This window comes from Gambusia affinis, linkage group LG23 (assembly GCF_019740435.1).
Source record: "Gambusia affinis linkage group LG23, SWU_Gaff_1.0, whole genome shotgun sequence".
In the NCBI taxonomy this organism is placed as follows: Eukaryota; Metazoa; Chordata; class Actinopteri; order Cyprinodontiformes; family Poeciliidae; genus Gambusia; species Gambusia affinis.
Window position 1 is genome coordinate 2591479 of NC_057890.1, and position 24749 is coordinate 2616227.

General features: G+C 39.7%; 2 protein-coding genes across 2 annotated transcripts; one reads left to right on the top strand and one right to left on the bottom strand.

Moving 5' to 3' along the window:
• Nucleotides 1–1175: 1175 nt before the first annotated feature.
• Nucleotides 1176–12350, bottom strand: LOC122826796 (plexin-C1-like). The gene is made up of 17 exons (XM_044109133.1): nucleotides 11898–12350; nucleotides 7907–9001; nucleotides 7563–7691; nucleotides 7130–7264; nucleotides 6951–7051; nucleotides 6778–6883; nucleotides 6533–6695; nucleotides 6355–6457; nucleotides 5928–6003; nucleotides 5672–5713; nucleotides 5431–5564; nucleotides 4766–4945; nucleotides 2744–2852; nucleotides 2494–2670; nucleotides 2243–2410; nucleotides 1561–1660; nucleotides 1176–1347 (listed from the first exon to the last, which is right to left on the bottom strand). The coding sequence occupies exons 1-17, from the start codon at nucleotides 12348–12350 to the stop codon at nucleotides 1304–1306; spliced, it is 3315 nt and encodes a 1104-aa protein (XP_043965068.1). The 3' UTR covers nucleotides 1176–1303.
• A 41-nt stretch (nucleotides 12351–12391) lies between these two features.
• LOC122826388 (plexin-C1-like) lies at nucleotides 12392–21614 on the top strand. Its single transcript, XM_044108178.1, has 15 exons — nucleotides 12392–12509; nucleotides 13304–13438; nucleotides 13531–13631; nucleotides 13707–13812; nucleotides 13900–14062; nucleotides 14545–14647; nucleotides 15044–15119; nucleotides 15262–15309; nucleotides 15611–15744; nucleotides 16977–17156; nucleotides 18501–18612; nucleotides 19099–19275; nucleotides 19353–19517; nucleotides 20130–20229; nucleotides 20410–21614. Exons 4-15 carry the CDS (start codon nucleotides 13744–13746, stop codon nucleotides 20460–20462), a joined length of 1380 nt encoding a protein of 459 aa, XP_043964113.1. The 5' UTR covers nucleotides 12392–12509; nucleotides 13304–13438; nucleotides 13531–13631; nucleotides 13707–13743; the 3' UTR covers nucleotides 20463–21614.
• The last annotated feature ends 3135 nt before the right edge of the window (nucleotides 21615–24749 follow it).

The following is a 24749-nucleotide window of genomic DNA, read 5'->3' on the forward strand; positions in this document are numbered from 1 at the left end:
TTAAGATGTAAAAGTTGATGTCTTCTTTTCTTTCTTTTTTTTTCACTTGTATTTGCTTGAGAGACTGTTTGTTTACATGCATAGATGCCCGAAAGGAAGTCGGCAATGTTTTCAGTAGTTTATGTTCATGGGAAAATACGTTTCAGTACCAAACAAAGACTTTGGTACTAAACGACCAAAGTCGATATACTTACTTACTACTGAAACTAACCGTGAAATCATACCTCAAAAACCAAATGCTGAAAGCAAATAGGCGCCTGTGGTTTCTGTGCCAGTAAAGGCGTTCGGGTGACAAACACGTCTCTCAGGAAGTGGTCATGTCTCAACCATCAGCCCCCAGCGGGTTACCCCCCCCAAAAAAAAAATGAGAGAAAGAGCAGCACACCAAGACAGAGAAGTGTGACTGTCCAGACTTTATATTTACTTTATATCCAAAAAAAAACAAACAAACACTGAAGCAATGAATACCTCTCTTAAAGGGAAAGCACAATTCCTTAAGTGGAGAGCAGTACTGTTAAATAACTGACCCTGCATGCAACCACATTTATAAACCTAGCTGCAAAAATAAATCATCTTACATTCTGCCCTAATCTTTAAATTAAATGTCCTAATTTCACAATACAGTAGTAATAAAACTAAATCAATCATCTTGAAGCACACTCTCAGACAAGAACTGAACACGTCTGTGATTATGGCAGCATTTTGTAGCGTCAGTGTCATGAAATTTAGAATACATGTGACTGACAATGGACAAAACAAGTGACTCTAGAAAGGAAGTTTTGTAGAAAAGTAGATGAACTAATTGAGAAAAGGAGATGCAGAAAGCCACCGAAAACCAAGAAACCTGGCAAAATCTGTCAGTGCCTATAAAATACTAAGAATATTAAGTTTGATGAGAAGGTTTCCACATAGTTAAATTAAAAGATTTGAACATCTAGAGTAGAACGTTGAGTAGATTGAATCTACTCAACGTAGATTAAAACGATGTGCTTTTAGATGTGCCTCTGCTGCACCACATCTGAATAGAATAATTAGGCAATTAGCAGGACTCTGGAGAACTGATCTACACAAGGAGGAGCTCATTAAGTCATTTCATTCCAGTGTTTTGTACCTGTGGCACATCTAAAAACTGCAGGACAGCGACTGGAGGACTGGAGTTTGACACCTGTGCTCTAGATACACAACAAAATAAATGTCATTGAGCATAAAGCATTCAAACACCAAGCTGCTCAGGAAAAGAAGAAAACATCCCTCTTTGTTGGAGTTCTCCTTCCAGAAACTTTCAAGCGATCAGAGTTTTGTCTCAGCCGTGAGTCCGTCGTTTCCACATACAAATAATCACCAGCACTGGAATACAAAGAGATTCTCAGTAGGAACTGTGACCTTGAGTCAAACAATACTGTAAATTAAAATGTCCTGGTGATTATTTCGATCACATTGACTAATCATACAATATGGTATTCATTGTGTCAGGAAATGCAGATAGAACGGTGTATGTTATTTGGCGTTTGGTGCAGTCAGTGGGTCAAAACAAAACATCAGTCACGATAATATGCTTACCGGCAACAACGCAGGGTATTAGCATGAGCCGCAGAATCAAAAGGTTTTTATGGAATGAAGACAAAAGCCGCAGATTTATTGTTTCCTTTCCATAATTGATCTTGAAAAGAGAAATACAGCGGGTTAGAAAAGAACTTTAAGTAACTTTAAGTTGTGCCTCCCCAAGTGCCAACGACAACCACTAATCATTTGAAATAATTGGCAAGTGGTGAAGAGGAATTCTGGTACAAACAGACAAATTCTACGTCAATCAGATACTGTACATTCCAACTGATTCCAGTTTTCAACTAATGCAGTCAAGAGCTGTTTATTATTCAAATTGGTTAAAAAAGGTTTTTTTTTATCATTGTGTCAATAACTTTGCAGCCTTCCTTCATACCAAGCATGCAGATGATATTTCATTCAGTTTTAAGTGAAAACTTTGACTATGCCAGTTAAAAATGTTCCTTTGTCTGTTCCTGGTTTGACTTTATTTTATGAATTTGCCCAGTTTTCTCACAAAATTATAGTCAGTTTAGTTTATCCGCTTCCATCAACATGTTCTGTCCTGTTTCTTGGTTCAAGTTAACCAAGTAATGTGAGAGACTGACAGGGAAAACTGTTGTAGCTGCAGCTAAAAAACACAGGATTCCAACAGCTCTTCAAATGATTAAACTTATACTACCATGAATTTAGTATTCACCTTGACCATATCAATGTCAGAGCTTTGCAGTCCTTTGATCTCACAGATAAAGGTTTCTGTCTTGTTGCTGATTTCTTCAGGTATTATGATGCAGGCATGTTCAACTTCATTCTGAATTCCCACAACTGACAGCTCTGCTTCTGTCATCTGCAGGTTATCGGCCTTTTTCTGAAAGAACAAAACCAGATTTCCCTTCAATAATGTAACATCAACATGTCTGAGTGAACAAAGGAGAACAGAAACAGCCTTACCTGAATAGTGATACGGACATCTTCCCTTTCCTTCACGGCTGTGGAGCTGGAGAACTCTGGGTCAGGATAGTAAGTTATTTCCTTAGAGCATGCCAACGTTACATTGACCACTTTCAGAAACACGGTGCTGCTGGACACCAGAGGGTTCTTGGCTGCAGGTGTTTCATAGATGACAGTCTGTTGAAGATAAAAATGTAGCATGATGTAGTTCACTGTATGCTGATAACAGAGTTTCTGTCTGCAGAGTTACCTGATAGCTGCTGCTCATGGGAGACATGACTTCCTGCTGGGTGGGGCTGTGTGTGATCCCCTCCACCAAATCCAGGTGAGTCCCAGAAATAGTGATCATCCTGCCTCCACTGGAGGACACAGAGAGGACAAACACACTTTACTCGCTTTTAATTTGACCAGTTTTTTGACAGTGTACCACCTGTGACTCTTCTAACTGTAGATTAGAAAGTATTTACTATTTCATAAATTTTTTCTGTTTCTGCCTTTGTCACATTTAAATGATTCAGGTTTTCAAACACACCAATCTGGCTCTATATAAGAAAACAATAACTTTACTTGCACTTCTTAGCAGAACTGTTTTAACTCAGATGCCTTGAAGGCTTAAAAAAAAATTGTGTTACTTTTGCCCTGCAGAGGTTTTGGTCTTATAACGTTTGTCTTTGTTATAGACTCAAAATGTTTTTTGTTCTTGGTTCTTTTGTAGCTTCCTGGGTGAGTCATCACTGCCGGTCACTCTAGGTTTGACCTCTAATTGACTCATGAAGACGGGTGTTGGTTTTGAGATCTTTTAGCTCATTTCATGTTGTCAAACTTGGTCTATAAAAGTAATTTCTTCATTTTTGAAATTCTATATCTTAAGAAGACTTTAAAGTTTTTAGCTTCTTGCTCTGAAGTTCTTGTAGTTTGTTCAATTCCTCCATTTTTTGGCCTCTTTCCTTTGACAGATGGCAGACAGGAAAGGGGGAAGAAGAGGAAGACGTGCAATAAATTGTCCAAATCCATTTTGAACTGGGCACATGGTGCTTCACTTCCTCCTCAGGAGTTTTACCAGCTACAATACTGGCTGACATATTAAAAAGTATGTCAAATAATAAAAAGCTGAAAGACATCCAGATGTAGAAAATATTCAATGAATGCTTTTCATTTGCAGGAATTCAAATATTAAATGACAGAAACACCAATGTTTATGGTATTGTTATTTTTACAATGAAGTAGTCCATTATGTTTCTGAGACTGCAGAGTAACTAATGGATTCAGAGTCGTTGCATTTAAAGGGGAAGTAATGTTGAAGTGAAAATGGGTTGTTCAGGAAGTGTCAGTTTTCACATGTAACTGTTAATACAACAGTTTGCTTCAACAAGTTTCTGTAAATTACAACAGTTACAAAGGAGTGGGGGTCAAACTAAAAAATGGGGGTCTGTGGTTTTTATTGTTCATTTTTAAAAAAAGGAACAAGTTGGGAATGAAAGTGGAAGTCAGGTAAACATCTGTTTGTTCAAAAACCTTATCAGCTGAGTTTAACTGCTCACATTTCAGATGACCACAGGTTGTTTAGTTGATTCAGATGAAATGTATTTATTCCCTTGATGAAGAGCAAAAGTAAGATCCAAGTGGAAAGGAAGTGTCAGCACATTGCAAAAACACAAAATCCTACCAAGCACTTCTGTATATTTTCTACACTTGAAGTGATTCACAATCGACGTAAAAGTAACTTTTCAGCAAGATAAGTGAGCTTGTTTTAACTCAATAATTCTTGAATAGAGATACAAAGTTCTATTTCCACGGGCAGATTCTTTTCCATTTCTAACAAGACAATTTTCCATTACAAGTAAAAATATTTGTTAATGGAGCTAACTCATTTGTTTTTTACATTTATATTCAAAGATTGATTTAAAACCAGCTCCTATGTCTTACTGAAAAGTTATTTTTAAGTTAGTTTTGTCTTATATCTGTCTAGACAAAAACTAGACAAAAATACTTGGTAAGAGTTTTTTTTTTTGGGGTTTGCAGTGTAATCCTGTGAATATCAAGTATACAGGCTTCCTTAAACAGAAAAATTTCTGTATAAAAAAATTATACAGAAACAATAAAGAAATTCCTTCTGTATAAGATTAAAGAGGTCCAACAAACAACTTTTGGTTTAATAAATAAATTAGTATTACATCAGTGCATGGTTCTCTGCAGATGCTGGAAATTCTTAATCTATATATATAGATATATATATATATAATTTTTTTTTTTGCAAAAAAAGTTTAAATACCTTCTCCAGCTGCTGCTTGGTGTAATATCAGTGCAGATTGGTGAAGACTGATAGGTGACGGTGAAGTTGCCGTGGCAACTCCCATCTGGAAGGAGAACACAGACTTTGGCCAGACCTTTAGCTTCTGTGCTGGGAATATGGAAGGTCAGACTGGAGCCGTTGTTGTTCCACACCGGGGATCTGACCAGAGAACACAGAGAGACAAACTGAAAACTATAAACTAGCATCCTGTGCATCACAAGTCAAATTGTATAGCACACTTCAGCAACAAGGCAACTCATAATGCTTTACACCAAAAAAATCACAATACAGTAACTAGTTATGAAACAAGCAATAAGCTGTGAGCAAGTTCACTCTGAAAACCGACTGCAAGATGCAAAAAAAATCTCCTAAAACAGGAATATCACCACAAAGCCTACAAGCTCCTCCTACTGTTCATGTGAAAGTTCATGTCTGTACAATCAGACAGAGGATGAACAAGTGTCACTTTTTCTGCCACATAATGTAAAAGTCTCTATTAGAGAGGAGAGTTACTGAACATTTTTCTCAGTTAATGTTTTCTCTGTAATTAAATAACTTTCTTTGCCCTAACAAAATGAGTGAACATATATTATAGAATACACATAATGTTTTAACATACTGTAGTAAAGAACAAAACAACTCACTCCTTTGGGTCACAGTCCAGGTCTGCTTTAATCCTGACTCTGGTCACATCTCTGAGGTTCCGACCCGACAACACAACCTGATTTCTGCCATAGAAAGAAACGACACTGGGAGAGATGGAGGAGATCTCTGGTTTCTGGAGGAGCAGAAAATACAAATGTTTCACATTACCAACGAGTTATACTGAAAATATAACTCACTGGTTATAACTGAACTCAGATCAACTTTAAAATGCTGACTCACAGAAAAATTTCTCCCAAACTGCTCAATGTTTGCACAAATGTCCTGCAGAAAGAGAAATGACATTTATCAGATCATTTTATGAAGCTGTTCCAGATGACATTAGTCCAGTTTAACACAGAAACTGTAAAAAACAACCAAACAAAAACAAAAACAATAGATATTCATGTTAAGGAAATGTAATTATGTCTAACAAGCATTATCTGAGAAGAAACTTCTCTAAATTTCATCTAAACGTCATAAAATGTTTCATGATTACGTTGCTGACTGCATCAGTTTCCCAGGTGCAGCTGTTCTGTCTCCATCCACATCCTGCTCTGATGCACCGCTGACACCTGGACAGAAAACACTCCCAGTTTGATCTGAGCTTTAATCAAACATTATGACACATGATACAGATTCTTCTAGAAACAACAAGCTGCAGTGATGACATCATTCCTGTTCATGAAACATTATGAATAATAAAGCTTCTCAGGACTCAACACTAATCCTTTCCTTTCAATTCCAACAGGAAACAGATGATTCTATTAGCATGTAATCTGTCAGATTTAAATATCAGCTACAATATTTGTATTATTCAGATTTTATGCAGAGTAGAGTTGTTATGAAAACACTGGAGTTCAATTATACTTTGGGATGATATCAGTTGTTATTAAATCTGTATTATTAAAGATAAATGAACTTACAGGTGAAAACTTGGTTGCCCCTGGATACTGGAACAGTTGACCATCTTTATTTTTTCGGTCAGAAATGTGTCTCCAAGTCTGATCGTCACGGTAACGTCAAGATCTGTAAATCCAAGATAAAGTACGAAACTTTAATAGCTGGAACAAAATGTTTAAAGACTTCCTGACCATCACTGACCATCAGCAGGGAAAGGATCATTGAGAATGCAGGTGCATTGTGGGTACTGTGGTTTTGGTTCTTGTTTTTTACAAAGCTGGCTGGAGGTTGTAGAGAAATCACAGGTGAAGTTAGACTGAACCTTCTTCTCTATAGTCAGGTGTGATTGGATGATTATTTTCATCTGAGAAAAGAACAAATATAAGACGATAATAACTGATAGTTCCAGATGAATACAGTCATTAATTTATTAATTAATAACCCACCTCTCCTGTGGAGTCCTTCAGAAATCTGTGAGAAACTATTTTCTGCTTGGATTCATCAGGGATGGACAGCCTCTCTGAACCTCTACAGTCGTCTTTAAACAAGCAGCTGAAAAAATGTAAATGTGTCATCATAAAGTTGAGATGAAGGATTGAGCTGCAGGTGAATTTCTGACCTTTTCTTAGAGACACACCAGACACAGAATGGATCCTGGGCAGAAAGACAATCCTTCACATTTTGGTAAGTTCTGCAGTTTGACATTGGAACACGTTTCACCTGGAGCAGAACACCGTGTTTCAGAAACACATCAACAGGCAGGGCAAGTGAACGCCACATGAAAAAGCTCCAATCTACCTGGTTTTTAAACGGCACATAGAGATGTTTCTGATCCACTGGATCCAGTTGGACTTTTGGAAACACTTTGTTGTCTCCACTGGTTCTGTAGAGGATCTGAGGACAGGAGGGCTGATAATTCCTGTCCACAGGAAGCTGAAAACAACAACAAGGAGGTTGGAGATACAGTTGGGGTTATCTGCTCAACCTAAACACTTGTGTAGTAATTTTCTTTGTTGTCTGTAAGATTTTCATAATTCGACATGAAAACATATAACATGTAAAACTTGCATGTTAAAAATGAGCTAAAGAGCCAAAATAATTCAACAGTTTCACTAGAAAACTGTTTTATACATCAATGTGACATTGTCACTGTGTTCATAAATGATACAAATCTGTTTACTTATTTTACTAGAACAATTTTTTTCCTCTCAGTTGTTAGTTTTCTACCCACCTTGATGATCTGTCCATCTGCTGTTCCAATGAAGAAAACCATCCAGCCGTTCAGCCTGACGGCCAGAACAGAACTCATGAGGTTCTGCTTAAAAAGCACAGCTTTGTGTTTCAGGAGCACAGGAACCGACTGAGGAACAGAGAGAATCGTTTCAACATTTGTTTTGTTCTTCACCAAACTCAGGGAAGATTTATAGTTTTATAAACAGCGACACAGAAAGTTTGGGACAGATATAGATGTTCCAAGTTGAGCTTTGAATAACTTTATTTTATATCTAAAATGACACTCAGAAAACTAAAACACAAAAACACTGAAAGTAGATTATGTTTAATACAGGAACTTACTGGGTTCACTGGCTTATCCATTGATGCATAAAAGTCAGGATCTGTGTTTGCCTTCCTGTTGAGATCAGGACTGACATCAAACAGCAGCAGCTCAGTGTTACTTTCTCCTCCGTCCACACTGAACACTCCACTCCACAGGACCTGCTGTCCACCTGAGATGACCGAGGAGGCCAGCAGTCTGCTGCCTTCACCTCCAGAGGAACTGAGAGTCGCTCCACGAAGAGACTTCAGAGTCTGAGTTTTACTGGTTTCAGCCTGAAGCCAGATCAGACGGACTTTGTTGGTTTTACCTCCTGATGCCACGTTGGAGAACAGAAACACTGTTGAGTTGATCTGGAATCCGTCCACAAACTCTACATCAGCTTCAGTTTGGATCCCAGGTTTACCACCTGATCGACAAGACCAGGAAAATATATCCCCATGCTGTTTATGATTGGTGTTTTGAAGATTGATTGTCTTTAAATCATAGCTACACTCTGTCTTGTCTCTAGGGTTCTTTATCGCTGTCAGAATGTAAGTCTCAGTCTGACCTGAATCCTCCTTCACATCCACCAGAAAGCTGACGGACCCACTGCTGCTCCTCTGAGGTCCCACCTGGATGGACTCACTGTGAACCAGCTTAGAAATGTTCTTCAGGTCCAGAACTTCACAGAAACCACACAGTTTGTTTCCAATCACACCATAGCTGATCAATGTGTCATTTTTCTCAAATGGTAATAAAACATTAACTTTCAAAGTTGCGTTTAAGACAGCCTTCATGGGGTCTCTGTAAAACTCCTCTTGGTCCAGTTGGTCGGCGCTCTTTAAGATTCCTCTGTGGGTCAGGTTGTAGATCAGAGTCAGGTCATGGCTCAGCTGGTAAAAGTTCTCCTCTGTAGCGATGTAGACAGAGTTGTTGCCCACAGCGAGCTGACGGAGGTCCTCTGTAAAGTTGAAACCTTGAACAGGTTCTCCCCAGATGGAGCAAAGCAGACCGAGCAGAAAAAATATCATCTTGTACCAAAGGATGCACCTCTGACATCCTTTGGTAGACGCTGTGGTCTCTGCGTCTACAAAGATGTGGCTAAAAGTGCTGCAGCTTTGCTGAAAGATGTGCTGAGAGCGGAAGGAAATGAATGCACACCACGGGTTCAGATATTAACACCCTTTTAAAGTGATTTAAAATGGACCTGTGAAGCTGTGCTGCTCAGGAGCAGGATTGTTTGAATAAAACCCTGAGTTTGTTCTTTCGTTTTGCTGAGTCCTTTAGTGGAGCAGCCTGTAGATGTTGGACAGCAAGTACTCTGCAGTAATCTCAGTCAGAAGAGGTTGATCACACTGGGATTAGATGTTTTATCATTCCTGGATTAATATATTTTCGAATGTTACTGTTTTTGACCACAGTCAATTTGACTTAATAAACTTTGAGCCACACATTACTCATGACTCAATGAGGAGATTCTTTGTGCTGCACATCATATTAATGCCAACAGGATCCTGTCAGGAATGTCACTGTAAAACCTAAACTGTTATTGTACAGTAGAGGTGCCTGTAAGGCAAAAAGATAGTCAGGTCCTTTTTAGCAGAATGGTAATGTGTCTCTACCTGTCAGACAGGGCACACGTAGCATTGTTTTAGGCACATTTTATTTTAGAACTGAACTTTTTAGACGAGAGCCCTTGCACTGTTAGACTTGGATCATTGTGACTTAAATTTATAAGTAGTTTGCTATCTGAAAAACACAGGCAGCACAGTTTAATGGGGTTCCCTATAGTTACAGACTCACAAGACTAATAAAAGAACTCCACAGTATTACAAATATCAGTGAAAGCAATAATGTAGTTGCTGTCACATTTTGACACTTCAGACATAATCTACTCATGTTTTTTGGTGTCCGTAATACAGTAGATGTTGATATCTTGTTCAGACAAATACAATTATCCTTATTTTTTGAATATTAAATAAGTGTAGCTGTTTATATAGTTCAGGTAAGGAAACACAAAACATGTTTTTAAGAACAAAGCACAGAAACTCAAGATTTTAGAATTCTAACAATATTTACAGATGGCTCATGCACAACATGAACCATCTCAGTAAATACTGACACTTCGATGTATCAACATATTTGAAATAACTGTTGCTAGCTAGTATTGCTAATAATAGTTTGAAATGTACCAGCTTTATGACTCAGTGACAGTTTTCCATTTGAGTCTGGGTTTGATGTCATTTCTATATGTCATGTTTTGAGGTGGTGGAGGTGAGGCAGAAACGCAGATGGACCGTTAAAGTGAAATAATGAAGTTTAATGACAAAAAAAACCAGAACGCAGGGAACAGGATACCACAAGGGAACAGGACGACGAAGTATGACGAGGATCCGACAAACACACGGAGACACAGGTGACATTAAATACACATGAGGTAATCAGGGAACGAGACACACCTGGGAACTAATCACGGGGAGACAGGACAACACAGAGACTCAGACACACAGGAAAACTAGAAATAAATACACAGAAAAACACAGAACACAACAGTACCCCCCCCTTAACGGGCGGCTCCCAGACGCCCAAAAACTGAAACACAACACGGGTGGGTGGTGGGTTGTTGGAGGGGGGGCCAGAGTCTATGGAAAAAACGAAAAACAACCTATCAAATAGGCGGAGACACTAGGGTCCAAAGTCCAAAAAACAAAAACAAAACAAACCCAACTGGGTGGGCGGAAACACAGGAAGGCAAGAACCACGGAGGAGGTCAGGGGGCCGACCTCGCCGCAGGAGGCGGGAGCCACGGAGGCTGTCCGGCGGCCGTCCGCGGCGCAGGAGGCGGAACCACGGAGGCTGTCCGCGGCCGCCCGCGGGCGCAGGAGGCGGAACCACGGAGGTTGTCCGCGGCCGCCCGCGCGCAGGAGGCGGAACCACGGAGGCTGTCCGCGCCGCGTCCGCGCGACGAGGAGCACAGGGAGTCTCTGGACTGGCACTGGAAGGGGCCTGGACTGGCACTGGGAAGGGGCCTGGACTGGCACTGGAAGGGGCCTGGACTGGCACTGGAAGGGGCCTGGACTGGCACTGGAAGGCCTCGGACTGGCACTGGGAAGGGGCCTCGGACTGGCACTGGGAAGGGGCCTGGACTGGCACTGGAAGGGGCCTGGACTGGCACTGGGAAGGGGCCTGGACTGGCACTGGAAGGCCTGGACTGGCACTGGAAGGGGCCTGGACTGGCACTGGGAAGGGGCCTGGACTGGCACTGGGAAGGGGCCTGGACTGGCACTGGGAAGGCTGGACTGGCACTGGGAAGGCCCTGGACTGGCACTGGAAGGGGCCTGGACTGGCACTGGGAAGGCCTGGACTGGCACTGGGAAGGCTCTGGACTGGCACTGGAAGGGGCCTGGACTGGCACTGGGAAGGCTCGGACTGGCACTGGGAAGGGGCCTGGACTGGCACTGGGAAGGGGCTCGGGACTGGCACTGGGAAGGGGCCTGACTGGCACTGGAAGGGGCCTGGACTGGCACTGGGAAGGGGCCTGGACTGGCACTGGGAAGGGGCCTGGACTGGCACTGGAAGGCCTCGACTGGCACTGGAAGGCTCGACTGGCACTGGGAAGGAGCTCGACTGGCACTGGGAAGGAGCTCGACTGGCACTGGAAGGAGCTCGACTGGCACTGGGAAGGGGCTCGGGACTGGCACTGGGAAGGGGCTCGGGACTGGCACTGGGAAGGGGCTCGGGACTGGCACTGGGAAGGGGCTCGGGACTGGCACTGGGAAGGAGCTCGGGACTTACTGGGGCCGGCTGCGGGGGAAGTCCGGCGAGACGCCTCGGGGCCGGCTGCGGGGGAAGTCCGGCGAGACGCCTCGGGGCCGGCTGCGGGGGAAGTCCGGCGAGACGCCTCGGGGCCGGCTGCGGGGGAAGTCCGGCGAGACGCCTCGGGGCCGGCAGCGGAGGGGTGCCGGCGAAGCGCCTCGGGGCCGGCAGCGGGGAACGTGTTCCTGGAAGGCGACGAGGGGCCGGGTCCACCGGCGGCTCACGTCGCTCTTTCCGGGCAGGCAGAGGATGTAGTGTTCCCGGAAGGCGACGCGGGGCCGGGTCCACCGGCGGCTCACGTCGCTGTTGCCGGGCAAACAGCGGAGGTGGTGTTCCCAGAAGGCGACGAGGGGCCGGATCCACCGGCGGCTCACGCCGCTTCTTCCGGGCAGACTTCGGAGGTTGTGCTCCCAGGCGGGAAAAACGGCCGGGAGCGAATCCGGGGGGTGCCAAGGCCAGTCTCGTCCCCCGGAAAGCCTCCCTCTGCAAGTCGTAGTCCGACTTCAGACCCATCTCCTCCAGCAACAGCGGAGAAGGCAGGATCTCTACATCCTTGTAGAGATCCCTCTGTGCCAACTCCAACTGCTGCTGGATCCAGTTCTCTCGGTTCATCTGCCCCCAAAGGGGAGCGCCCTCACCTCGGTTGTGGTCGGATCCTTCTGTCATGTTTTGAGGTGGTGGAGGTGAGGCAGAAACGCAGATGGACCGTTAAAGTGAAATAATGAAGTTTAATGACAAAAAAAACCAGAACGCAGGGAACAGGATACCACAAGGGAACAGGACGACGAAGTATGACGAGGATCCGACAAACACACGGAGACACAGGTGACATTAAATACACATGAGGTAATCAGGGAACGAGACACACCTGGGAACTAATCACGGGGAGACAGGACAACACAGAGACTCAGACACACAGGAAAACTAGAAATAAATACACAGAAAAACACAGAACACAACACTATACCATTTTAGAGGGAAATAAGCAGCCAGTTGCCAGAAACTGAAACAGTGTCTGATTTAGTTTCTGAACACTTCTTCTTTTTTGTAGCTTCTGTTTAAAGCAAGCATCAATGTGCTAGAACAGCTTGCATAAATAGCTTTGTAAACCACTGACTACTATTGAGTACCACCAACGATGGGTAACAAACAGTATTATTTTACAGGTTGCCTAGAAAAATAAGTGTGCAGTGTTTCAAGTAATTTTTGCAATATTCAAATGCATACATTATTATGTGCACAAACATAATTTTAATGTTGCTTGGAACTAATGGAGGCTTTACTCTTGGGTAGGACAAAAATAGGATTTAGGAGACATCTCAAATCTTCATCACAAGCTTATGTAAATTCACAGCACTCATGTATTCTGTCGGAGTTAGACTGCCAAAACTTTACTTCATTTTATGTCAGTAAGACATTATAATTGCAACTTGTCCTGTGTGAGTCTCTCCAGGTTGAATTTGCTACATTAATATAAACAGAGAAAAAGGTGGTATCAAGTATGGATCTATGTGGTATATCATTGTCTATGGAAACTATTTTTGCTGAAATATAACTTTGACGTGTTCAGTGCCTGTTTTTCCCATAAATACTGTAACTATGATCTATATTGTCATCAGCTCGCTGTAGATAGGAAATTTAAGCCCACCTGTCCAGAGATTCTCTACAGAGATAGTGAAAAACGCAAAGTATTTCCCAAAATCCATCTGGATCAAGTGGATCAGAACCATGTGTATTTGCAGCTTAAAAACAAGGTTAGTGTTTTATTTATTTATTTTTTCTCATTTATTTTTCATAAAATGTTCCCGTACTGCGTTTTCGGATGTTAAGTGTGTGTTTGATCCAGATTGAGCGTGTTCCAGTGTCGAGGTGTAGCACTCACAGAAATGTGAGGGCTTGTCTGTCGGCGCAGGATCCCCTCTGTCTGTGGTGTGTCTCTGAAGACAGGTCAGGAACTTTTCTTCCCACTGAATATTTTAACACATTTCTGAACTTTCTAACACTTCATTCGAACTTTTTCAGCTGTACATTCGAGGACCACTGCACAGATTCAGAGTGGATGTCCGTCCCTGATGAGGCTCAACAGGAAATGATTTCCCACCGAGTTGTGAAGGATTCCAGTGGAATGGTTTGTTTCTAACACTCTGACTGAATTCAGTTACATTTCAGTTTTCTTTTAGATGATGTTATTCGTCTGTATTCCTGTCTTTCTCAGATCAAAGTATTGATCCAGACACACCTGGCTGTGCAGCAGAAGGTTCAGTCTAACTTCACCTGTGAATTCTCCTCAAATTCTAGTCAGATTTGTAGGCAACAGGGGCTTTCAGCACAGTTCCCTCGATGCACATGCATCCTTATCGACTCTCTTCTAACTGATGGTAATCAACTTTTGTTACATGATCAAAGTAATGTAATAATCTGATCATTTAGAATATATAAAGGTCAGTTCTTTCTAGTAAAGTAAAAACTAAAGACAGAAACAATGTGATAATCTGTTAAATACCATTTACTGTTTCTGTCTATTTAAATGTAAAATGGCAGAAAAGTTGAACAGGTTTGATATTTGAAAAGTCATCCTCTGTTTTTCAGTTCTGTGACAGGACATTTGATCAATTTGAAAGTTTCAGATTTATGTTTTTTCTTGTTTCAGTGAAATCTGTTAAAATGATCATGTATTTTAATGTGTTCTCTGCAATTTTAAATGTTCCTTTATGTCAATAAAACACAGATTCAAAATTGTTGCCATTTTCAACACAGTATTTCAATTATGTTACCCAAGTTTATATATTCTTTGCTAAAAAAAAAAAAGTGAATTATTGCTTTCTTAAAGGAAGTTTTGTAAAACTGTCGTAATTCACAGTTCTGGATGTCACCATAAAGATCAGCATTGGGAAATCTGAGCTGACAGAACAAAGAAAACTAATCAACTGTTCAAGTATTCATGGACAACCAAGTCCTCATCTGTAAGTTCATTTATATACTCAAAAAACTAAACTTGTGGGTGGGGGTTGTTTTGTTGCTGTTGCTTTTATATAACGACAAGAAGGCTGTTGGCGCAAGTCTGATCTCAAATGAGACATTTGCTTGTCTTCTCCTTGTATTAGCAGGTTTTCCACTGGACAGTGGATGTTGGATTTGTTGGCGACTTTAAATTAGGGCTGAGAAAGAGAATGGGTGTCTCTGTGTTTGGTTGGGTGGGTTGTTCATGTTTTGAATGATGCACCTGTAGCTCATCCAGTGTTTCTTCAGGGAGAATGTCCCTGCTCTTGCATTTAATATAATCTGTTTCAACAAGTTTGTGGTGTGAATGTTTTCCAAAAGCTGAGCTGAAAGCCAGTTTGATTTGTTTTTCTCTTCAGGTGCCGACAGTGCTTCAGCTCTGGGTGCCAGTGGATGGAGGACAGCTGTTCCTGGGCCAGTGAACTTACTCACAACGTAAAAATTAAACTGCATTTCTCAAATATGGACTTCTTAATGTTATTGTTTACTGTCATGATCATCATACTAAGTCTTGTACAAATCAGTAGTAACCTGACCAGAACAACATTGTTTATTTATTTCAAAATCTTCTGTGCAGACCCAGAAGGATGTTTGCTTGGAGATAGAAGCTGGGATGAACATTTCTGTGAGTCTGAATCAGTATTAATTTTTCTTAACACTCATCCTAAACCAGGTTTCTCAAACTCTTTCCTTCTGAATAGCTGTAAACTTTAGATGCATTCCTGGTCACACACACCTGAAACAAAATGGCAGAATGAGCTCCTCAGCATGCACTCATGTTCTACTGAGCCCTGCGGATAATCGAATCATTTGATTAATCTAAAATTTGTAGAATGGATTTTTGAGAAATCTGTATTAAACTAATTCAGTATGTCATCAAATAAGCATAATGGATGAATGCTAAATATCTTTTGTTTCCCTGTCAGATACCAGATGTCATCTCTGTTACACCTAGTGTTGTGTCTCTGTATGGGAAAAACCACGCTTTGTTGTCGGGTCATAACCTGAACGACGTGATCGGAGTGAGAATCTCGACGCACATGGACTGTAGTCCACAGGAGTGAGTCATTCAACAGAAAACTAAGACCAGTAGGAATGTATCTTATGTAAACTGATGGAGGAAATAATTTGCCAGAAGAACATTTGTTTTCACAGTCAGTCTAGTGACCTTAACCTTACCATATCCAGCGGTGAACTGGTGAGATGAGGGGTACACAAGTCACAGATCCATAACCAAACAGTTGTTCATAAATATTTCTGTTTTGCCTAGTATTGACTACCTAGCTAAATGTTTTTCCAACCCTCGTACATTGATATACTGAAAACATTTGTAAACAGATACATACATAGTACACTTTTTCTACAAGCACAAGAGCCCAAAGAGTTTCAAACCAAACATCATTCTCAGGCACATAAAACAATTCATCTGCTTCTCAAGGACAAGAGAAACTTGAGAAGCAAGTAGCCTGAAAGCTGTGAAACAAAAGCTTCAGTGTCAAGAATGAAAACCCAACACTAAACAGAGGAGAGGCTTCAGATAAGAGTGAACAGGAAGTCTTGATACTCAGCAAGCACAAAACATTTTGGAGGTCTTCAAACAGCAAGTGTCATGCATGTGACCCTACAGAATCCATCTGCCCCACTACATAAACACCTTTAAACCGCAGATGCACTCTGACCCACTTCATTGGCAGCAACTTTTGATTTGCTGCCAACCTTCTATGCACAAAAAAAAAACATTTTGCTGAAAAGTCTTACACAGTATGTACTTCTAACATTTACTACATGCCAAGTAAATGGGTTGTCTTTTTACATCTGACTGGAATGTGGAGCTTCCAGTCCTGTCTTTAACTTACAGCTCATAGTTGCTATAACTACCTCACAAGGTGGATCAGACGTTTTATGTCACTGGGTCGATTTCAACCCTCATGCCATAATTGCAAGGTGTAAAAACAAATAAATATAAATTATGGGCAGAAAGGATGACCTGAAAAGGTGGAATTAGAAAACCTATTTGAGTAGATAGGGAGGCTTTCCTACAGATTCTGTATAGAAAAATATAAGCAAATTGAAGGCTACAGCTGCTGTTGTAAATTTCTTTAAAAAATGTGAACAAATAGGAAGCTTCTCTGTCAGCCTTTCAGTTTTCTTATATCTTCTCGTTTCAGTTTTCTTATATCTTCTCGTTTCAGTTTTCTTATATCTTCTCATTTCAGTTTTCTTATATCTTCTCGTTTCAGTTTAACTCTTACTGTCTTGCTTTCTGTGTGTTTTTCCGATTTTTCTGAACAGATCTCCTGTGTGGAACAACACTGGTGTCAGTTTGACCTTTCACATCCCCACCACTGAAACTAGAAGAGTGGTCAAAATGTGTGTTCTTCTGCCTGATGGTAGTTGCCACGGAAACACTAAAATCTCCTATCAGTCGTCACCAGTCTGCACTGACATAGTACCTCGGAGCAGCTGGAGGAGGTATTTGAGCATTCCTGCAAAAGTTTCCATGGAAACCTTTAATTGTCTAATTAAGTGCTTTGAGTAGTCACTGTTAATAGAAAATGCTACAGAGTCAGTCTATTTATGACCACAGGGTATCTAACATCTGTATGTACGTCTGGCAGGACAATGCACCACATCACAGAGCTCAGATCATCTCCAACTGGTTTAAAAACAAGACCATGACTTCACTGTACTTCCCCAGACTTCAGATTTTTATCAAAATAACTTTTGGGATGTGGAACGATTGATTATCTTGGATGTGTTGTTGACGAGTCTACAGTAACTGAGTTATGCTGTCATGTCGATATGAACCAGAGTCTCTGAGAGGTTTCCAACACCTTGTTGAGTTTATGCTACAAAGACTCAAGGCAGACATCCCTGCATCAGTTTAAAGACAAATTGGGTCCAAGCAGATACTAGAATGATATAACTATTAGTGGTCAGAGATTGAACATAGTATTATAAATAAAATAGTTTGTCATTTCACAGCTTGTAGTTCATTTCTGGCGACACCTTGCTAATTGACGTGTTTAACTTGGTTAGTTTTTCAACAACTTTGCATATTGTGTCAGTCACAAGTAGAGGGTGTGAAGGAGTCACTTCCTCAAAGAAATTTCTGACTACAAGACTTGTACATGTAGCTACAGAAACTTAAACAATTACATTTCCTTAGATCAGAAGATATTTGGAAAGCAGTTTTAAGAGACATGAAGATTTTTTGATTCAGCTATATTCCTTGTTATGCTAATTTTTACCACTAAGCAACTAAAAAAGAATGATCATTCCAACTTTCAAAAATTAAAGTTGCTGGGGGGTTTTGTTGTTGTTGTTTCACAAAGCTGGTCATCCTCGGACAGTAATTATCTGTTGTTCTAAAGCGACAACTTGCCCATGAAAGATTCCTACAAATAAATAAATATAAGTGAATTAAGTATTTTTAGTGACTTATCTGTTATCTGTCTATGTTCCAACAATGATTCTCACTCTGGAGTCGTTTGTACTTACATGTTTGGAACAGAATTTTAATCCTCCAGAACTATGTTTTTTGTTTGGTTTTTGCCACAGAGCAGTATAATATGGTTTGTGATGCTTATTGTTCTGTTCCTGTTTAATATGCCTTTGAACACTTTGAAGCATGTCTATTTTTATTCAGTTGGCTATTTGTAAACACATAGCATTTCCTATGAGCACCTGAATGCAGTGGGACTTGGCATTCTATGAGGAAAAAGGCAGTGGAAGTGTTAGTAGAAGGATGGGTAAAGAACACCTTCTCTGTATATCAAATGTCCTCTAATCTGACTGTCGCTACATGCCCTGCAGTGGGAAGAGGAAGGTCAAACTCATTGGGACACACCTGGAGTTTGTGGATGGGCTGATGCAGAGCCACGCCCAGCATCAAGTGTTGCTTCCCAGGAACCGCAGCAGTCAGGAGGTAGTTCTGCAAACTGTCTGTGGTGAATTTATTTTCAGAGGCACCATTTTGAATCCAAGATCAAATTACAAATGGTATAAAGCAATTGCTAGAATAAAACACAGAAGGGAAAATAAACAGCATTCGCAAATGAGGTGAATGCTGCTACTACTAAAGTGGAGGTGAACCATAATTAAAACTCAGTTACATATGGTCAGAGGTGAATGGGTGAAAATGTTTTGGGGCTATAGAATTTAGTATCCTGTGCATAACAGTAAAAGTATTGTCTTTCTGGAATAAGAAATACATATTGACATATCTGTTTATGTAAATAATGAATATAAGGGGCCTTAACACTGAGCCTTGAGATGGTAAATTTACTTGAAGGATGGGAGGATGAATGGTTTGTGGCCGAAAAGATACAATGTTACATGGTGTGTTGTCTGACTATTGTAAATGTTTTGACATAAAATTTCTTTGACTTAACATTTTTAAAATAATTTGCAGACTCTCACCTATGATACGCCTACAGCAGAAAACAGTCAGATTTTCTGCAGCACCGTTTTTATGAAAGTGGCCAATCAAACAGTGGCCTGTTTGGTCAAACTAACGTACTATCCTGATCCCGAGTTTACTGGCTTCACTACGGAGAGGCTGGGAAATGATGCCCGCGTTGTTATTCATGTAAGTATTTTCAAAAAATGACCCAACAAGTGACTTGAGTTTCTAAAAGGTTAAGGTTTGTTTCTGTTTCATTTCAGAAAAGTTCAGATAAACTGGAGATGACAGCAGCAGAGTTGTTGGTGTGGGGTGTTGAAGGTGAAAAACAATATCCCTGTATCAAAGTCCTGGAAAACCATAACAAAACAGACTCCTTTATCTGTGACATCCAAGGAGTTAACAATACTAACTTCAGGGCTATAAAGGTAAGTTATTTTTAGTATTCGGTTATAATTTAACAATTTTGTTGCACTTTGTTGGTGTGGTTGTGTGTTTATGCTTGTTCCGTTATTTTTTGGGATTATGATTTTCTTTTGCTCACCCTGCTGGGCTGATCGGGTTTGAACAGAGGAGCAGATGATTAAGTGCATACAGCCATGGCCTCATCATTACAGTTCTGCTGATATAACCACCAAGGAATGAATAGCTGCCATTTTAAATTCCAATACCACTTTTGCACATACATGAACTTGTAATTTGGGGAATTATTAAATTTTTCAGATTTTTTTTTTGTGCTAATTTTGACTAAATCTTTAAAGTACAGCTTACAGCAAGGGTTAAAGCAAGAGAGTCAATCAGTGAATTCAAAACATCCTAGATGCAGACTTTTACCACATAATAGAAACTCCTTAAGACCTTTTTTTATTCTTTTTTTGCAAGAATGTTCTTACTGGTTTGAACCAAACAAATTTCTCTTACAGCAAACTACACAAAAATCTAATCTTTTCATAGTTACTGACTGAAATTTACCTCAATATATCACTCATAAATCTTTTCTAATGACCAATAAATAACCGTTTTAAATTTTAAATCTCCAGATCATATATGGTGACACAACTGTGTGGATGCAGACTCTGACTTCATTACATCTGGGCCTTCTGATTCTACATTTTCTTCTCAAATGCTCTATTCTTACTGGTAAGTTTTCTAAATGAGCTTAATAACTATGCTAGAATATATTTTTCTGTTTACATTTTTTTCAATTAAATTTAATAAATCAAATATTAGTCAGACTGTGGGGTAATGACCAAGATGCTTTTGTCTTTATCCCAAAGACAAAAGTTCTATGGTTCCAATTAAAACCTGATTTTCTTTCAGTGCTGGTGGTTTTCTGTCAGTGGCAAAAGAAACAAGCAAGTTCTGATTACTGATCATTTCTCAGCCAAAGGATCACTGAGAACAAGTACAGCCCAAGGATTCTGAATGTGTACATCATGATCTTTGCTTTGTCTTTACATTTTTAAACGCTACAGTGTCTTCTAGCATCCTTCTGTATCATCCAAATGAATCCACCCTGAACCGTAAGTGAACTAAATGGCTGAACAGAACACCTAGGTTGAACTGCCTTAAGAAAAGTCACTGAAAGCACTCGCTATAAAAATACAAAGACAACCTCCAGAAAGTCATAGATTATAATTTGTGTTACCATGACAACTGACACAACTATGCATTACTGTCAACACATGACCACTGTCTCTTTTAGTCAGTGTGTTGATTTCGATGAGTGGATGGACCAGAACCTCCTCCAGTTTGAGAAAACAAAGTTGTCATTATTTGGGGTCATGAAAATATGAGGTTAGAAATCAATACTCCGTTAGACATTATGAGGATTAAAATGAAAAATTCTAGAAATCTATTTGTGCCTATGTAGTTAAGTTTACTTTAAAAACTTTTTACTGTATTGCCCAACTTAAAAATAATTGCTGGGGTTAGAGATTTCCTGTCAAATATAACTGGTGAGTGTTTAAATTTTTATTATGAATTATTTTAATGTCTTTGAAGATTCACATATCTGCAGCGCATCCAGAATGCTGCTGCCACAGTCCTGACCAAACACAGGAAACCAGATCATATGACATCTGAGTTATTAAATTACTGCACTGGCCCACTTCTTAGAAAATTATATATTTTTAAAGTGCATTATAGGATTAGACTAGTCAGGAGTGAAAACAATGACAGAAGTGGTAAAAAAAAAAAAAATTGGTTTTATTTTGGTGTTTTTAATCTTATATTAGCTGTTCGTTTTTAAAAAATATATATTTTTGTATAATTCTTACAACTATGTATTTATTGTACCACATATTTTATTCTAGTTAATCTTAAGTACTGCTCTTTTTTTAAATACTGAAAAGTACTTAAAATTCATTTTAAGTACTTTTGTGTACACTTTGTGTATGAATGGTGGTATTGGTGACCTGTCCAGATGGGCACTAGCACCCCTGACCTGCAAAGACAAGCATGTTGGCTAATGGATGGATGGGAAAATAATGAATAATGGTATAAAAATAAACTTGCCTTGCAAATAATATACATTTTCAACTTTTTTTTTTTTTTACAGTTTTTCTTGATGAAGAATAGTGTAATAGCATAAGTCTACAAAGACTTGTGATTCTTCTCCTGTTGCTTCACTCCATTACTGCTGGTCATTTTTTTAAATGAACAGAGTTGGTAATTAAACGCTAATGCCTTTAATACCCCAAGTCTGCCTTTATGGTCAGCCTTCTTTACAATTGGAAATTGGTCAAATGTCAATACTGGCTTTATTGTTTGATGAAACTGATCAATTCAATAAAAGTAATTAAATATGGTGGGAATATAGTGCACTGTTACCATGTCTGGATCTGTTACTCACAGAGTAACCCTAGAGAGGGGATTTTTATTTTTCCTTATATGACTTAATGTTCATTGAATTGGTTTACAGAATTTTGTAGGCAAGCCAGTGCAGGAAACAAAATATAACCCTGTTCAGCAACGCCATCTTGTGGTGTAACCTCTGTTATAGTATCACTATTTTAATCGCTAATATCTGTCCAATTAATTTGCACTAGATTGTCAAAGAATTGTTTTAAATCTATCTGAAACTGACCTTTTGCTTCAGACCATACTACCAAGATGTAATTATTTTGGAATAATTCTCACAATCTATTCTTAAGTTATGTGACACAAACAAGGAAAACTGATGGTTCACATGAAGAAAGATAGCAGCCAAACAAATAGGTAAAAACGTCAAACCTTTACAGAAATGTGGTGGGCAGAAGAAAAATCATATTATTGTATGTTTCCCATGGAACAACTTTGTCAACTTATTTGCAAATCAAATGTTTAAATTTAACACAAGACGTGATAAATAATGTTCCATTGTCTATTACTTCAAATGTGTACACAGATTTACACCGTGTTCCAAATTATTATGCAAGTGATATTTCCTCAGATTTTCCTAAATCAGGGGTGGGCACTCCTGGTCCTCGAGGGCCGCTGTCCTGCAACTCTTAGACGTCTCCCTGGGTCACACCCGAATGCAATAGCTGAATCACCTCCCAAGTGCAGTCAGGTCATTAGCAGAGTTCCGCTAATGACCTCATTATTTGACTCAGGTGTGTTGAAGAACCAGGAGTGCCCACCCCTGTCCTAAATGGTCAACGCAAATGATGGTCAGTATAATTTTCAAGTCATAAACTATTACAGTAAAAATCTAATTTTACTAAACAAAGCTCCCCATGAGAACGGTATTTTTTTCAAAAATAAAAAACTCAAAATACACAGTTCCAAATTATTATGCACAGCAGATTTTCCAAACATTAAGAACTGCAGTTATAAAGAACTGCAAACGGTCATTCTTTGAATGTGCAGCATTAAGTGGTCACATGTACTAAAATCAAAAGCTGTTTCAATCAAAAACATCTTATGTTCCATGTTAACATAGGACCTTCTTTGATATCACAGCACAATTCTTGATCCATTGAACTTGTGAGTTTGTGGAATGTTTCTGCTTGAATTTCTTTGCAGGATGTTAGAAAACCTTCCCAGAGCTGCTGTTTTGATATGAACTGCATTCCATCCTCAGATCTTATGCTTGTAGAAACTCCAAAGGTTCTCAATAGGGTTGAGGTCAGAGGTCAGAGGAGGATGGTGACCACACCATGAGTTTCTCCCCTTTTATGCCCATAGAAGCCAATGACACAGTGGTATTCCTTGCAGCAGGAGATGGTTCATTGTCATGAATGAAGATGATTTTGCTACTGAAGGTACGGCTCTTCTTTTTAAACCATGAAAGAAAGTGATAAGTCAGAAAATTCACATACTTGCTGAGGTCATTTTCACACCTTCATGGACTCTGAAGAGGTCGACCAATGATTCTCTCCCCATGATTTTGGCCCACAGCATGACTCCACCACCTGCTTTGTAAGGGCATTTTAACAGCTGCTCTCTTAATCCCATCTATGTGTCTAAAGAAACCTTCCTCATTATGCCTTTATCTGTACAAACCCATTTTTGTTCTGAATCAGCCACAAATCTCTTCAAACTACGATAACGCTTCAGTTTTTATTAAATATCTAATGTTTTCATATCTTGTCATACAGCACTACACTATCTGATGATTTTCATCACCAGAGAGATTCTTTCTCTTTCCCATATTGCTTGAAACCTGTGGCCTGCTTAATATTGTGGAACATCCTTCTTAAGTAGATTTCCTTTAGTTGAGCTCACCAGGAAAACTAATCAACCCAGATCTCTGAAATGAATTATAGTGATTCAAAGAGCCCTGACACACAATACCATCTATACATTTAATAGCACAACAAAAAATGTAATCTTTATGACACTAAAATCCAATTTTCATAATAATTTGGAACACGATGTAGTAATGCACAATAAAAGTAGTTTCTCCACTCCAAAACAGTTTAAAGTCCATAGCGAAGCCTGTTTCACGAATGACACTTGTAATACGGGGAGACTTTCTAAAGTTGTCATAATTCATAAAATCCTAGGAAATACCTGGTATAGCATTATTTTTTTTATGTGCACCCATTAAAAGAAGGTAATTATTATTTTAATATTACTAATAATAATATATAAATTATTTTAAATGATGAATTACTAAAATAATTCATTATTTTAATGAATGAATAATGACTTTACCGCAGTTGCTCCCTGTTTTCAAAGTTAGTAGATAAAATAAGTAGCGATGTTTATGTAAGCAAACATCCACCGAAACGGGTGCTTGTATCTGTCATGTAATGAGGTAGCCTACACCCCGGATAGTTGCCTGAACACCAACTACACCTTGAAAATCCTGCCCAAGAACAGAATGAATTCAGATGTATTCTTACATCAGGTAATCTGATACTAGGGAAGTAAAAAAAAAAAAAGCATTTCACCACCTACCGGAGGCTGATGAAGGCTGATGAAGGCTGATGAAGCCTTCGTATTCGATAAGGCTTTATCAGCTCAGCAATGGTCGGAATCGTTGAGGTGGCAGTAATGACAACTTCTCGACACTAGATGGCATTTTTGTTAATGCAATGTATCAAAACTGATTTCATGTGAGGACAACGTTTCGCCTTGAATTTTGAAATACTCATAGACTTTTAGAATAAGTCGGTTCGGACTATTTCATGATGGCTCGTGTTATATTAGTTTTCGGAGGTGCATGACCA